General features: G+C 35.3%; 3 protein-coding genes across 3 annotated transcripts; 1 reads left to right on the top strand and 2 right to left on the bottom strand.

Moving 5' to 3' along the window:
* The first annotated feature begins 4,690 nt into the window (after positions 1 to 4,690).
* Positions 4,691 to 6,478, top strand: LOC106327054 (N-(5'-phosphoribosyl)anthranilate isomerase 1, chloroplastic-like). The gene is made up of 5 exons (XM_013765065.1): positions 4,691 to 4,829; positions 5,095 to 5,157; positions 5,266 to 5,633; positions 5,723 to 5,883; positions 6,034 to 6,478. The coding sequence occupies exons 1-5, from the start codon at positions 4,817 to 4,819 to the stop codon at positions 6,257 to 6,259; spliced, it is 831 nt and encodes a 276-aa protein (XP_013620519.1). The 5' UTR covers positions 4,691 to 4,816; the 3' UTR covers positions 6,260 to 6,478.
* Positions 6,449 to 8,700, bottom strand: LOC106327053 (temperature-sensitive omega-3 fatty acid desaturase, chloroplastic). Its single transcript, XM_013765064.1, has 8 exons — positions 8,083 to 8,700; positions 7,881 to 7,970; positions 7,730 to 7,796; positions 7,551 to 7,643; positions 7,293 to 7,478; positions 7,122 to 7,202; positions 6,897 to 7,034; positions 6,449 to 6,811 (listed from the first exon to the last, which is right to left on the bottom strand). The coding sequence occupies exons 1-8, from the start codon at positions 8,544 to 8,546 to the stop codon at positions 6,632 to 6,634; spliced, it is 1,299 nt and encodes a 432-aa protein (XP_013620518.1). The 5' UTR covers positions 8,547 to 8,700; the 3' UTR covers positions 6,449 to 6,631.
* Positions 8,701 to 8,729: 29 nt separating this feature from the next.
* On the bottom strand, positions 8,730 to 15,525 carry LOC106327052. Its single transcript, XM_013765063.1, has 24 exons — positions 15,377 to 15,525; positions 15,154 to 15,269; positions 14,889 to 14,973; positions 14,536 to 14,589; positions 14,336 to 14,427; positions 14,139 to 14,242; positions 13,772 to 13,847; positions 12,919 to 13,348; positions 12,407 to 12,739; positions 12,133 to 12,333; positions 11,908 to 12,006; positions 11,751 to 11,823; positions 11,550 to 11,677; positions 11,180 to 11,450; positions 10,883 to 11,106; positions 10,671 to 10,795; positions 10,451 to 10,568; positions 10,169 to 10,224; positions 9,969 to 10,062; positions 9,716 to 9,893; positions 9,578 to 9,646; positions 9,402 to 9,505; positions 9,273 to 9,335; positions 8,730 to 9,165 (listed from the first exon to the last, which is right to left on the bottom strand). Exons 1-24 carry the CDS (start codon positions 15,440 to 15,442, stop codon positions 9,058 to 9,060), a joined length of 3,267 nt encoding a protein of 1,088 aa, XP_013620517.1. The 5' UTR covers positions 15,443 to 15,525; the 3' UTR covers positions 8,730 to 9,057.
* Between the last annotated feature and the right edge of the window lie 328 nt (positions 15,526 to 15,853).

Below are 15,853 nucleotides of genomic sequence, written 5' to 3'. Positions count from 1 at the left end.
TCTATCTTTTTCAATGTTCAATTTGAAGCTTATTATGCGGAAATCATACGCAAATATAGGCAATTGGTTGGAATCTCTATATCTTTATATTCTTATAAATTTTAAATTTATTGTTTCCTCTTCTGCAAGCAAATCAATTACCGAAGTAATAGATCAATTGGTTGGAATCAAATATATTCTTATAATTAGTGTAATTATGGTTACAGTTTCTATATTTAATAGGTACATTAAAGATACGACATTGAAGATATTCTGTTTTGATTAATAGAAGATATTTGATTTTGAGTTTGTATTTATTGATTTATTTTTTTATAAAGCTTAGAAAATCAATGGGATGATTGGTTGGTTGATACATCCTATAAAGAAAACGAAAACTATAGGTGGTTTGAATATTGTACATCGAACGATGCATGATGTAAGTTGACTATATAAAACTTGAACATGATCATTTCAAACTAAAGTATAGGTAGGTTATATGCATTTGTTATATTGTAGTTAATATAATTTAAATATTACATAGGTCAAGTGATTCACGTTTTCGTAAAAATAAAATTCAAGTTCATTATTGGGTCGTACGCGTACGTAATAAGCTACGTTAAATATGATGTATTTTTAGGTTCATTTAATGACATTAAGTTTAAATTTGATTAAGGAAAACCTATTAATTTAACTGGAAAAGACAAGCATTAAAATAAGTAGGTTTATTTAATGACATTAAGTTTAAATTTGATTAAGGAAAACCTATTAATTTAACTGGAAAAGACAAGCATTAAAATAAGTAGGTTTATTTAATGACATTAAGTTTAAATTTGATTAAGGAAAACCTATTAATTTAACTGGAAAAGACAAGCATTAAAATAAGTAGGTTTATTTAATGACATTAAGTTTAAATTTGATTAAGGAAAACCTATTAATTTAACTGGAAAAGACAAGCATTAAAATAAGTAGGTTTATTTAATGACATTAAGTTTAAATTTGATTAAGGAAAACCTATTAATTTAACTGGAAAAGACAAGCATTAAAATAAGTAGGTTTATTTAATGACATTAAGTTTAAATTTGATTAAGGAAAACCTATTAATTTAACTGGAAAAGACAAGCATTAAAATAAGTAGGTTTATTTAATGACATTAAGTTTAAATTTGATTAAGGAAAACTCATTAATTTAACTAGAAAAGACAAGCATTAAAATATGTAGTTTAATTTAATTTTCAATGGCATGAAAGTGTAAATAAGTTAGAAAACTTAAGGGTATTTTTTAATGGGTACTTCTTTTTTAATAATAGAGATGAGGAAATAGAAGAGAGAACACAAGAGTATTAAAGCACATGAGATATGACTATTTAACAAAAAAAAAAGTTGAAAATAATCAAAATTGAAGAGAGAGAAAAGATGGAAGTTCTGCACTAAGAGCTTTCGAAAACCTAACTAGAAACTTATGGGACACTTGTCATTTTATGATTGGTATAATTATGTTTTTTAGTTAAAATTTAACTAAACAAGTAATTTATATTAAAATACTATTATTTTTTGGTTTAAGAACTTTTCAAAAGTTTCTAACCATTGTGGTTACTCAAAAATATGAATGTTCTTACGAGATATTTTTATATTGTTTCTAATGGTTACGTCTATTTTTTAGTCTAAAATATAAAAATAATTTGTAATGATTACCTATACTTTTTATTCTTACAAAAAATATTTAAAAATATTTTTCTATTTATTTATCAATTTATTATACAATCAATAACTTAAAAATATTAAATTTTATCTTTTATTTTATTTTATAACAGTGCACTACAACAATTATACTATTTATATAACTAAACTATTATTTTAAAACTAAAACTTTATTACAACACATAATTAAAAATAAAAGATGTATTAAACTTAGTATTTAAATGTGAAAATGTATACTAGATAGCTTTATTTTAGTGGAAATGAAAATATATAAAATAAGAGGTCAATCTTGTAAAGAAAAAAAAATAAAATAAAGTAAATAAACAGTGTTCCTTTATATTTGGTGTATTACTGTTCATATTTCTATATTTAATCTAAGATATAACAAATTATTGTAGGCATTTTTACTCAATAAATAGCATTTAGATGGAAAAAAGAGTATCACTAGAAATGTTTTTAGATACCCATAAAAAACAGTACACATGTGTGTTTAATTGATTTTGATTTTTTGAAAACATTTTAATTCAATCAAGTACTAGAATTATATTAGAAATACTAATATTAATTTGCTTAGACATCCAAGTTGAGAAGTTTATGGATGGGGTTGCTCTCAGCTGTTCAACTAAATCATTTGATATATGCATTAAAATAATATATGAAGAATGAATAGGTATGAAAAATTACATTAAGCACGTGCTTAAAACAAAAGGGAGACAAACTGTGTGGAGATATGTTCACTTTAATGTAAGAAACGCACCGCCGTGTTGCTATAGATGTCGGTAAATGTTGTGTTGGCATGTCTTATCATGTGCCCTCCAATAACAAGGCGTTCACACTTGATTTTTTTCTATATCTTTTGGTTTGTCAATTTATATGAATACAAAGTATACAACTATAACTCGTAACAAGTATTGATTGGTTTTCTCAACTTGCAATTCGTTGATTAAAAGTTGAAATAGTAGTACTAACCGAATGGCAAAACCTACCACAGTAGAAACAGTCGCATCTTAACATAACTTAATCAGGAAATTTTTTTTTTTTTTTTTGTCGACAACATTACAGACTCATATTGACTCTGTAAACCACACCAGAAGATATTGATCCATGAGAACGACGAAAGACATTTGTTTCCTGACACTGCGTGCTAGATTATCCGTCTAACTTAATCAGGAAATCAATATGACTTAATCGGTAGTAGTTTACCAAACAAACTTAATGCAATTATTTTAAGTGAACCTATCAAATGATCTTATGTAAGTACATTTTAACATAAAAAGCATACTCATTGCAGAGCCGGACCTGAAATTTTGGGGGCTATATCCAAAACAAAAAAAAAATTTATTTTTTATTTTTTTAAAGATATTATTTTGAAAAGAAAAATTAATTTAAAATTATTTGTTAATATAAAATTTTTTTGGTTACTTAAAAAGTGAAAAGAACATTTTAGTCTATTATAAAATTGTTTTCATATAATTATAAATTTTTAAAATCTGTTTTTTTATCATTTTCTTTTTATTTTCATTAAACATTTATATATTTAATATATACAAAAAATATATTTTTTAAAAAGGGGCCCCACAAATGTGGGGTCCATTCAAATGTTTCACAAGCATGAGGTCAAGCCCGGCTCTGCCCAATGGACAGTAGTAGAATGTATATTATCCTCAATAAAAAAATATAATAACACCTTATGCAAGTTTTTTTTCTTTTTAACGCTGAATTATTATGTTATTACAAACTATATGAAATATTACAGACGATTCTACAGCCGACAATTCTACATGCCTTATGAGGATTCACGTCTGACTGCATCACCTAAGTCACCCTATGGGATCCACGCTTGACGGTAGGGTTGGGCAAAAAACCCGAATCCGAAGAACCAAACCGAACCCAATCCGAAAAAGTAGTACCGAACCCGAACCGAAATTGATTAGATATTCGAACGGGTTCAAAATCTTGGTATCTATACCGAATCCGATCCGAACCGAAGTATTTTAGGTACTCGAATGTATCCGAAATAGATTTATATACCTAAATATATTAATTATTTTTAGGTTTAATGTATATTAAAAACATCCAAAATATATAAGATACTTTTAAGTTGTCTAGAATAATTGAAAATATATACAAATAGTCAATAATAAATATTTAAGATAGCTAAAATATACTCAAAACACCAAAAATACTTGAAATATCTATTGATTTTCTATCCAAGTATTCAAACCAAACCAATTTATATATAAATTTTAGATATTTTGACATATGTTATTTAAATTTTTATGTAATATATTATTTTTTAATAGATTTTGAGTTATTTAATATATATAATGAATTTAAAATTTAAAAAATAATTTTAAATGGGTTATCCGAGCCCGAACCGAATCCGCAAAGATCCGAACCGAACCTAAACCGAAATTTAAAAATATCTGAATGAGACTGAAATCTTTGACCCGAAAACCCAAAACACGAATAAATCCGAACCGAACCCGAATGAGTACCCGAACACCCACACCTACTTGACGGTACTCCTTGCGCCATGTTGTAGATCTATTGTAAGCATTTTCTCCATTACTTCGGATAATTCCGCCATCTCTAAGGATCGAAACCCAAATCTCGTGATGTAAAATTATTAATAAACCCTTAGTCAAATCACTGGACCAAATGATCCACAAATTTTTTTTTTATGGATTTGTTAACTATTTGGTAAACTTTATTTGATGGAATGAAATTTTAGTCAGTAAAGAGGAAAAAAAATATATTAGCATATTTTATTGTTTAATATTACTTATTAAGGGAAAAAAAAGTTAAATCTAGGATTACTAAAATAATCAATTTTGTTAGCAAAAAATAACCAGGAAGTCAACGGTATTTCCGGTTGGTTCAAAAAACCAAACTAAAATTGCAATGCGAAACGGTATCCTCCGGTTCTATACAAAACCAGAAATTCAATAACTTGGCTTGGTTCGGTTCGGTTACACCTAATCCAAAAAAAAAGTTGGTAGTTCAATGCTGTACTTTAATTTCCCTTTTCAGACAGTCTCTGATCGTCTTCGGCCGTACGGTCTGGTCTCTCCACTGTATCTTCCTCATTATTTTGATTGAGCGGAGACAGTCCAATTGAGATTCTCACTTACTGAGTTATGATCTCGACAGGTATATTATATATATGTATTATCGCTTTGACGCTTTCTGTTGCTGATGTGGGTGTGGGAACTTAATGCAGCTCAGCTGTTCGACGTATTTACTCAGAGAGTTTTTGCTAGTAGTATTCGTTAATGTTTATCCTCTGCTTTAGTGATAGAACCATTGATTCTTTAGTTGATTACGTTATATATTTTCTTGTGTTGATATTGCTAGTGTTAAGTTTTATCCTAAGATCAGTTTGATGAAGAAAGTCTTATTCTTTTTTTTTCCTCAGGAATATCTACAGATCTTTACCTCCATCCTAGAGCTTTGGCTTCCTCCATAATCTACAAATCTGGTTACTTTCTTTGACTTTTAGTTTTCTCCGTATCACACTAGACACACATTAAAGTACTGAACTTTCCATGTTCGTTGCTTTATGGCATCGATCTCTTGATGTGTACAGGTTTAAGCAATCGAAAGGTGTCTTTTTTAAGGATTGGGTATGCTCAGAAGAGGAGGTTTAGTTGTAGTTTATCCAACGCGGAGAATGTAGCAGCTTCTAAGGATGATGGAAGAGGAAAGGATACAGCTTTGGTTAAGATGTGCGGTATCACATCAGCCAGAGATGCTGCTATGGCGGTTGAAGCTGGTGCTGATTTCATCGGGATGATCATTTGGCCGCATTCGAAACGTTCCATTTCTCTATCTGTTGCGAAGGATATCTCCAGAGTGGCGAGAGAAGGTGGGGCCAAACCTGTTGGTGTTTTTGTTGAGGATGATGAGGGGACGATACTGAGGGCAGCTGATGCCGCGGACCTTGAACTTGTTCAGGTTGTTTATATTCTTATCGGTTTGATCTCACTGAAAGTGGTTTAATCAAGTTTGTTAAAGTGTTGATGATTGTGGTTTTCTTTTTCCAGCTTCATGGTAATGCCTCTCGCGCTGCTTTTGCGGGATTAGTGCGGCAGAGGAGAGTCATATATGTTCTTAATGCAAGTGAGGACGGAAAGCTACTGAATGAAGTTCCTGAGGATTGTCATCTCGCTGATTGGATTCTCGTGGATAGTGCAACGGGTGGGAGGTACTTAGAACATGTTCTTTTCAGTTTGTTCCTCTTCTTGCATGTCATTATGCTAATTTAATTATCAAGAATGTGATAGGTTCAGCTCATGCTTAGATTACCTGCCTCCTTTACTAATCTTGGATATAAATTATAACAATTTTGCTGCAGTGGGAAAGGATTTAACTGGGCTCAGTTCAAGTTACCTTCCATCAGAAGCAAAAATGGGTGGCTTTTAGCTGGAGGAATCAATCCCACAAACGTTTCAGAAGCTCTGTCTATCCTTCAACCTGATGGAATTGATGTTAGCAGTGGTATCTGCGGTCCAGACGGCATCCAGAAAGATCAGTCTAAGATAAGTTCCTTCATTACTGCTGTTCGCTCTGTGCAGTATTAATGTCTAGCGACAAAGCTAGTGCCTATAGGTTCTAGCATCAACCTGTTGTTTCCTTGTCATTGTGTTTGTAACTGTAACTGGCTGATAAAAATAGTGCCCTTCTTTTTCATCAGTAATAGATTTGAGTTATAATAAGTGTTGTGTTGGCTATGATATTCATGTTTGGTTGGGCTCTCAAGAACAAGATCCTGTTATGAAATATATGATATATCCATCTGATATATTGTTCAAGAATTGAGAGTTTTTACTGCAGAGTTCTACAAATTAATGCTTTTTAATCTTGAGAAGGCTTTTGCAACAAAACAAAAGATACATAAAGAATGAACCAAAATGAACTTTGAACTTGTCTGCCCTGTTTGTTGCAGTCTGTTGTCAAGTTCTTTGTCCACTGAGTTTTGGATCTGCCTCATAGTACACGACGTCTCCTGTATCGCTTACGAAATGGTCTTGTTTCATACTTTTTATGAGGCTTCCCAATAAGTGAAGTGGCAAAGGTCCAGAGTTTTTCGGTTCTCTGTAGTACTTTCCTATTATTGGTTTAGCTGCTTCTGTCTAGAAAAAGGATAAAGAGAAAAAATAGATATTGAATGTTAAGCACTGAAACATTCATATCGAAGCAAATCAAGAAAACACTTACTGCTTCCACTAGATGATAATGTGGGATCTGCGGGAAAAGATGATGTATCACATGAGTTCCAATGTCATGGTGGATGTTATTGATCCATCCATAATCACGGTCCAGTGTTGTGAGCCCTCCTCTCAGGTAACTCCATTCCTGTGTGTTTGAGTAAAAGGACAGAGAAGCATTTAGATACTCTCAACCGTAAAGTGAGAAGAGATTGGTGAAGTAGATTTTGCATACCTTTCCACGGTACCAAGGGAGCTTGTCTTCATGGCCATGGTGATGCAAGTAAGTCACAAAGTCCAACCACATTACAAATATCTGCAATTCGTAGTGAAAAAGTTCTAATAAACACCTTTACACAAGAGGAAACAGAGGAATAGAGTTACAGTTACAGCGTCAGATACATACCCAGTAAGGAATGCCATATAGTTTGAGCATTTGGATTGGACCCATGACAAAGTTGAGACAGACAAGCAAAGCAGCCATTGCAGTCCAACATGCAGTTGATGTCACAACATCTTTCTTCTCCTTGGGAAGAAACAAGTCACTGTCTGGATCAAAATGAGAACCATTTTTCCCTGGACTTCTTCCCCACTGCATCAAGAACACAGATAATCAGATGCGAACCAGGTGAAGTTGGTTATAGTATGATGCAAGAAGGGTTACCAAGTAGAAAGGGTATGCGAGCATTGGGAATGGCAGTGTGAACCTAAAATTTAGAGTAGTCTTTTCCAGTTTCTTGTAGAGGCTTTCAGGCAACTGCAGTTACAGAAACATTAAGCTATATTTTAAGTAAAACCAGGCTATAACAACATCTGTGTTTGGTAATGGAGAGTGGTACTTACAGGATGCCAAGATTCATCATTCTCAACATGCCCATGGTTCTGGTGGTGAGTTCTGTGGCTAATTCTCCTACAAGGTAAAGTCTGAAGAATGTGAGATTCCTCAAACGAATCATTTCAGAGAGAGAGAAAAAGGTTTGGAAGCAAAACCCACCAGCCATGGTAAGGGACTAGAATTGAGGAATGAAGAAGATGACCAGCTACACTGTTCAACCTCGGATCATTGGAGAAGCTACCATGTCCACTACAAGAGGTAATCAACATGAGACCAAACACATATGCGAGTTAGTCTTTATGTCTCTGCATGTGTTATGTGTCTTTTCTAGGAAGGAAGCATGAGGATTAGTAGTTGTTACCAGTCATGGCCAAGAACAAAGAGAGCCCAGAACATGGTTCCTTGAGCAAACCAGTAGAGAGGCCAGAGAAGCCAGCTGTTGAAGTAAGCAGCTACAGCAGCCAATCCAAAGACAATAGCTACATCTCTCACAACGTAACTCATAGACCTCCATGGATTCTTAACCCAACAATGCTTGGGTATGGCTGCTCTTATGTCAGCCAAGTTGAAAGGAGGAGGCGCACCAGGGTCGAACCACCTCGCGTCTTCTTCTTCCTCCGGTGGAGTCTCTAGAGTTGTTAATGGTGTGGCCACATTCAACGCCCAGTTTCTTGTTCTAGGGAAGAGCCCACTTCGGGAGTTGAGGGAAGATAGCGGGTTGAGTTTGAGAGTGGGTGATGGGTTAGAGGCAAAAGAGTTTGTGGGTTTAGGGTAGAACCTAGGGAGAGGTCTGATACCACATTTTGATAAAACACAGCTCACCATTCTAGCACTATCTCTGGCTTTCTCCTTAGAACACACAGAAATGACTGAGAAAGCGAAGAGATAAGTAGAGAACGATAGAGATGAATGTGTGTTGGTTGATGCTTGTCGTCGTGTGCATCTCTGTATCAGTCTTTCCCTGTCTTTCTACTGCAAGCTGACACAAAAAGGTTATTACTTTTATGAGGTCAGCTTTCTTCAGTATGTGTTATTATCAGCAGACAAGAGATATGTATGAATGTGTGGCTTCTGTTGATAGTGTTGCTGTGTAACCACTAACCAGAAAGAAAGGCTTTAGCTTTAGGGTTTAAGCATGAGCCAATCAGTAAGATAACAGCGTTTATTTTAGGGAAAAAAGAAAAAAAAGATAACAGTGTTTGTGTCGTCATTGTGGCCCATGTTACATGACCAATCATAATAATAGATTGGGCCTCAAGAGAAAACATGAGATGATAATTTATATATACGCCAGAACCTGCAATTGTCAGAATGACTATGAAGCGACAAAGCTTTCTCATATGTTCCACCATTTTCGCTTCTCCATTTGCTTAGCAAGTTCATGTGCCATGGACGCAAAGTTCTCAGCACCGTCTTGGAGCTCAGCTGTGCGTTGGCTGATTCTCTGGTATTATTAAGGAAGACCAAACAGATAAAAATGTGTTTCGTAGTTAGAATCAGTGTGTGATACAGCTTGGGAGAAGATGAAGTCTCTGCCGCAAAAAATATTACCTCGAGTTTTTCTCCACGCTCAAGAAGTTTGTCCTTTGCTTGTGAAGCTATTGCTGAGGTTTCCTGTAAAAACAACCACAACCATGTTAGACATTAGAAAGCAAAACAGCTCTTTTGGGTTTGACTCACCCCTGCTTTTCTGTATTTGGCCTTTATTTCATCAACTGTTCTCGTTTTGGGTTGTGCATCACTGGATGCACCGTCAAACAGTCTTTCCTTATCTGTTCTCTTATCTGCAAAGAAGCCTTAAAAATTCGTCTGATGCATTCACTGTGATAATAAAACACGATACTATGAATGTTTACCTTTCTTTTCCTTTTTGTCTTTCTCGTTTAAGGGCAAGATGCTAAGAGGTTCATCTATCTCGATGTCATCTACAGAAGAAGCACTTTTAGTCACAGTTGGAAACCGAGGATGAGTAACTTAGAACAGATATTACATACCTATGTTTAGCTCGACAATCTTTTCATCGTCGCCACCAGTATCAGAAGGCTTTAAGTATGGTGGATTAGAAAAGATGTTTCCCAGGTGGGAGAAATCTTGTATTTGGTGGTCCAGCTTCTGTTCACTGCTTGACCTGAAGCCTTTAATAATGCCACTTAGGAATTTGGGAGTGCCATCCTGTGATCACATACACTTTATAGCAAAATCATGGAGCTTGTGAAAAAAGGGTTCACATGTGAAAACAGAACATACCTGGTCTTTCTTATGGACAGGGAAATGGCTAAAGGTAGCGTCGGCAGCGGCTGCAAGGACTTTGTCATGAAGCAAAGGTAAAGACTCTGGGATCCTGAGTTGAATACAGAGCTAGGTATTAATAACTTAACTGCTACTTTGCTAGCTTAGCATGCAAATTCTAGTAAGAAAGTATGGCATAGCAGATAGTAAGTCAGTACCTGAATCCGTTTGGATGGGCCAGAAACGAAAGGATTGCAACTTCACAACCATTTACCTGTAGATTTAGCTTTTATAAGTCCTAAACATCTGAGAAATTAAATATTCTCACATAGTATTATTCATAAATCAATATCTAACTAGGCACAACTAATAAACCAAGCCCATAAAATTGGTAAGCATCCAATAGTCTCATAGATTAATCTGATTCACAAATTATTGAGGGTAGTAACAGTCTTAACAGATAAAAGACCTCTTCTAGACAGTATATTAGGAAGTCTCACCAGGACGAGATGGCCGAAATCATTCGAACATACTGTCTTCTCCATGTTAGGCTTAAAGTTCCACCTAAGAAGTGATAGCAGAGAGCTCTCTCCCACAACTTCAAGATCCGGGAAAGATCTGTTCACATAAGCAAACCATTCTTTTAAAGCTGATTGGATTTGGTAACTACATTTTATCTGGCATGTATATTGTATTTGTGGAAGCCAGTTAGAACATCACCTTATTTCAATATGCCCTGTTCGGTAAAGTAGGAGTACTGCACATTCCCCTTCTTCCTTTTTTAGGATTCCCATCCAGCAACACGGCTTTGAAAGACTTACCTCCATAATGCTCTCAAAACTTCCCTACGTATTGAAAGTAAGTCCTTGTTATCAGACAAAGTCAACACGACATTCCAGGAATCATAAATCAAGACAGATTCTCCACTATACCTGAGATAAAGATTTTAAGGTATACAAGCGCAGTGCATCCTCAGAACACATGAGAAATAATGAATTCGCAAATCTCTGATCAACAAGTTTTGTTTCTGTAACAGCAGTCTGTTCACCACATGGTGAATGACTCTCACTTTCACTGATCATATGAGATTTGTTCTCAAGTTTCTCCTTCCCAGCTGGTTCTTCACTGGGAATTTCAGTATTTTCGTAGCAGTCCTCTGCAAAATACAATTTTTAATATATTCAATAGATGCATAAAAACACAGTGTATGTTGGTAACAGAGAAACGACCTATAATGTGCATACAAATCGCAGTTGGGTTCTTCAGAGGTCTCAAGCATGAAGCGAGTATTTTCCCAGTATTTCCATCAATAAGAGTGGTCTGTCCATCTTTAGTCATCGCACACAAGATAAAATCATCAAGAGCTTCGGAATTTATGTAATCCTGATCAGTTGGAGCTGAAGGGGATTTCACACAGAGTGACTTGATCGGGGAACCGGTGTCAGATAAGCTATTTGTAACAAACATTACTGATGGCGCACTAATGTCAAGCATTGCAACCTGAAATATGAAATGAAAAGTAGAAATAGTTTGAAACACTTTCAACTAGAGAGAGAGCGGCTATATGCGGAGAGTTAGAAACAGATATTAACTGCCTACCCTGCCACATTTAAATCCCACAACAAGTCTTCTTGTAGACTGTACAAATTGCAGGGTGCAAACTGCGGAAGTCAGGAAGGAATACGCAGCCAACCATTGAGGTCCATCTTCTTGATGCAAAGGGTGAGCTACAAGAAATGCACCTAAAGCATGAGATACAACAGAACAAATCTGTAGGCTCTGTCGTACCAAGTTCCAAACCTTGCTTGTCAGTGTTGGTAACAACTTCCAAAGTTCCTCCACTTTTATGGCCGACCAACTTGAAAAGACGAACCTACAGAGACAGAAAAGTGAGAGAGAATCAGATGCACATTAAAAGCTGGTATCAAGGAAGTACCAACAGAAACAGGTATCTTACCATACCACATTCGTTACCAACAGCCAAACAAGAAGTTTTAGAACAGAAGGAAACTGCTGTTACTGATGCATCTACTCCAGTTATCTCAATACCATATACCTGATCATTGATAAAGGAAGAAATAATTAATTGCAGGAAAAATTCTCATTAAATAATCAACCAGCTTAGCTTACACACAAGTTCTTAAGATAAACTTCAAAAGAAGGAAAGTTACAGCATTCATACCTTTGGCACCAAGTCATAAATAAGAGACAGACATGGATAGGTTGCATCCCAGATTCGCACAGACCCATCTTGATACCCTGCCATGTACAGTCTCTCAAGCTTGTAGTCATCAATGTGGCCCGGAACACCACCTGTTAGAGGCCATTGCGCACTTTCTCCAGATGGAGTACGTGGGGTTCTAGATTTTGCAGCTAAGACTATCTATCAAGAATAAGATATAAATTAATCGCTTCACACAGGAAAACAACTTAAAAAAAATATGTAGAGGGACTACCTCGGAAAGAGCCAGTGACGGCTTATCATTCACATTTAATGCAGCAAACATTGCTACGGTGATATGTGGATCCCTTGTCGGTACAACCATTGGATATGGCAGCGGAGAAACAGAAATGTTATTTTCTTTCTGAGACATCAGAGAAGCCAGAGAGGTATCATCGTACGCTTGCAATTGTCCTGGATTCGTCAAAAGGAATAAAAACACCCCACTTTGCCTTGAACTAGCAATCGGAGACAAGACCATATCAGCAAACGAACCACTAAGAGTCAGGTCAACACGGCCAACACATTTTAGACCTCCCACACCAGAAGACCAATCAAGTGCCAACATCTGCATAAGAATATCAGTGAAAAGACATTATGTTAGGATATACATATGCACATACGAGGGTAAGAATTCACGTTTAGGTTTCCCCTGTGTTTCAATTTAAAAAGAGGATCCATTTTATATTTCACCAAGTTCAACAATCAGGGACTATGAAACTTTTAAACTAGGTGTTGAGTTCTTACCGTCAGTACTTCGTCAGAACCAACGATATCACCACCATAGATAAAGAGTTTTCCACCACAATTCTTGCGAGATACATCCAAACACCAATGCATAACAATGACAGGAAGTCTTTTCTCCGCCGAAGACAACTGTAACTTAACAGCATTATTAGATACCTTCACATTTTTCCCATCAGAGAAGTCCCAAAATAATATATCTCCATCGACATAACCAACAGCGAGAACTGAACCATCAGCTGATGCCCAACACAAAGAACTTATCTCCTTTCCATCTAGCTTAAGATCAGAAAGCTCATCGTGTGAGGCTTCCAGAGAAACATCGACTGTCTTACCCTCCATAGGTAGGTATTTGTTCCCTCTAACTAACACGACACGATCTTCTGATGCATCCCAAATAAAAAGTAATCCATTTGAAAATGCAATCAACAACCTGCAGGATAATTATTCAAAATTCATTATTAAAGATAATCATAAGAAGATGGTATTCTAGCTTATTATTGCTAATACTACACTGAAAGAACATAACAAAAAGAAGGATTTATCTCTTTTGACAGGACAAGAGTCACAAGTCTACCAAAACTATGAAACATTGTCTCTCAAGTTAGACATGCAGTTTCTTTTATTCCTTCCAGCTAAAAAAACTCAGATACTATACTAATTTTAAAAATAACAGTAGGGGAGATAGGAGCACAAGAGTAAAGAACTGCTAGGGGCTGTAGGAAAAGACCAGCTTATTTTAAAGATGTGAGTTCACAAATGCTATGACAAAGTCAGATAGTGAGTTTCAGAGGCACAAATGCTTTCCATCTACAGGTCTTATTAAGTACACAAAACAAAATAAAGATTTTCTCACCTAGTTCCCCTCGAACAAGGCTGAGAAAGAAGTCCAACAACAGGATACTCAATAGGTGATGAAAGCCCTGCTGCTTCTGCAAAAAAAAAAAAAGGAAATGGGAGAAAATATTTTAAAAGAACAATTAAAATGCAATATGGAAGGTTTTCTCATGTACTGCATCGAATTCGATATACCAAGAGGATATGGTACTCATTTAAGCTTTATAAGAAAAAAAAGTAATCAGACATAAATTTACCGTGCAACTACTTTGGGAAGGCAGATAGATATTAACTAAGAATCAAACTACCCAATCCTGAAAACAATTCTAAACCTAATAAAGATTCTAGACAAATTTGATCATCAGGTTGAAAGAGAAACCACATACCAGCTAAAGCATCAGTTGGAACATAATAAGGAAGATGCACTAATTTTCCTTCGTCAGCATTGTACTTTACAACAGACACCATACCATACTCATCACCAACATACCTGTGAACGAGATGATAAAATTAATTAATGACGCCATAGCAAGTGTCAATGGAATATCATTGCTGCGAATTGTCATCTTAACAAGCTCAATACATGTAACCGGTGCCGGGAAGTATTGAAAACGCAGTAATGTTTGACTCCCAGTGTAAGCTTGACATAGTCTGCCTAAGATCCAAGTCCCAAACCTAATAATAATTCAAATTTGTTGACGTAGTCGATCAGATAGATTGTTGAACAAAATGAAGACATGTCTGGATAATACATAAATTTCAAACACCAGAGTGAATTGATACCTGAATATCGTTTTCATTTGAGATGCTGACCAGAAAGCCTTGGTTCTCAATGAACTGATAAAGAAACAGATATAATGTCAAGTGGAGTTGCAGATAATTAGGATCACAAAGCGGGAGGACTGTAATATATATATATATATATATATATATATATATATATATATCTCAAGTTCACAGCATAAGCTGATCTCTTCAGAAAGGGATAGACTAGAGAAATACTATTAAGTTAAGCTAGCAAGCACATCAGGAGATAGAGAATGAACTACGTCGAAGCTTATATTATTAGACCCAATGCTTTGAAATTGAAACTGAATTTGATTATTATAGGCTCTCAACAAAGAGGTGAACCGAACCTCTAAGTTTTTGAAAGGTAACTGCTTAGGAGATGCAAGAACCGCCTCAATGTTATCACCACCAATCACTTTAATCCTTCCATCTCTAGCAAAACAATTAGCAAAAAGCATTACTTTTTTTTTTTTAAAGCTGAACCTTTCTTCTATCCATCATAACTAAGTAGTATAGTAACGTGAAGAGCTAGAGTAAAGATTCAACTAGCCAAACTTCTTATAAAGTCTCCCCATTTCACATAAACCGATTCAAGGTTGAAGAAGAGCTTACAGTGTTCCCACAGCCAAGAGGGATTGAATAGAGTCAAAGGCGAGAATAGACGCCGTCGAAGGTATCCCATAGTGGGAGACAAGACGAGGATCCAACTCTTGTGTTATCAAACATCCCTGCAAAAAGTAAAAAGTTCTCTTCTTTAACATATTAATAATGCAAATTAAATAACTTTATATAGAAAAATGATCTATAAGATAAGATAGAAGGGAGGGGGGAGTACACGTGGCGGAGGAGGCTTCTGACCACCATCGCCGGAGGATTTCTGCAGAAATTTTCTGACGAACATCGAGCTGATTGCTGCTCCCTCTTCCGGCGATCAATCGAAGCTTTGATCGAATTGTTCGTCGGAAGTTTTAATTGGAGAAAAAAAAAAAAAAAAAAAAATCAGATTCGATTTGAAAATGAATCGGAGAAGAAGATGTTTTTTTTACTTAAACCGGTTTCCGGTTCAACCTTAAAATTCGGTTCGGTTCAGGTTTTTCAGGTGGTTTTTTTTTTTTTTTTTTTGAACAATTGAGATTTTGTGTATCTGTTTATTTTGAGTAAAATTGTAAAATTTCAACAAATTTAAACAGTAAAATTACAAAGTACTTGATTTAATTAAAAACAACAACAACAACAAAAAGTATTTAAAAGGTCATAATTTAATTTTACAAAGTAGAAAGGTCAACTTGATTGAGATTTTGAATCTGTTTTT

The sequence above is a fragment of the Brassica oleracea genome, chromosome C2, assembly GCF_000695525.1.
Source record: "Brassica oleracea var. oleracea cultivar TO1000 chromosome C2, BOL, whole genome shotgun sequence".
Taxonomy (NCBI): Eukaryota; Viridiplantae; Streptophyta; class Magnoliopsida; order Brassicales; family Brassicaceae; genus Brassica; species Brassica oleracea.
Note: the sequence above shows the minus strand (reverse complement) of the source record. Positions and strands in the feature narration are given on the sequence as shown.

Coding starts and splice junctions, on each gene's coding strand:
- LOC106327054 (XM_013765065.1), top strand. Junction 5,634..5,722: donor CGGACCTTGAACTTGTTCAG/GTTGTTTATATT, acceptor TTCTTTTTCCAG/CTTCATGGTAATGCCTCTCG. Junction 5,884..6,033: donor GATAGTGCAACGGGTGGGAG/GTACTTAGAACA, acceptor ATTTTGCTGCAG/TGGGAAAGGATTTAACTGGG.
- LOC106327053 (XM_013765064.1), bottom strand. CDS start 8,546: ATGGTGAGCTGTGTTTTATCAAAATGTGGTATCAGACCTCTCCCTAGG. Junction 7,797..7,880: donor CTAGTCCCTTACCATGGCTG/GTGGGTTTTGCT, acceptor TTTACCTTGTAG/GAGAATTAGCCACAGAACTC. Junction 7,644..7,729: donor ATGATGAATCTTGGCATCCT/GTAAGTACCACT, acceptor CTGTAACTGCAG/TTGCCTGAAAGCCTCTACAA.
- LOC106327052 (XM_013765063.1), bottom strand. CDS start 15,442: ATGTTCGTCAGAAAATTTCTGCAGAAATCCTCCGGCGATGGTGGTCAG. Junction 12,740..12,918: donor GTTCTGACGAAGTACTGACG/GTAAGAACTCAA, acceptor ATTCTTATGCAG/ATGTTGGCACTTGATTGGTC. Junction 12,334..12,406: donor CGTCACTGGCTCTTTCCGAG/GTAGTCCCTCTA, acceptor TATTCTTGATAG/ATAGTCTTAGCTGCAAAATC.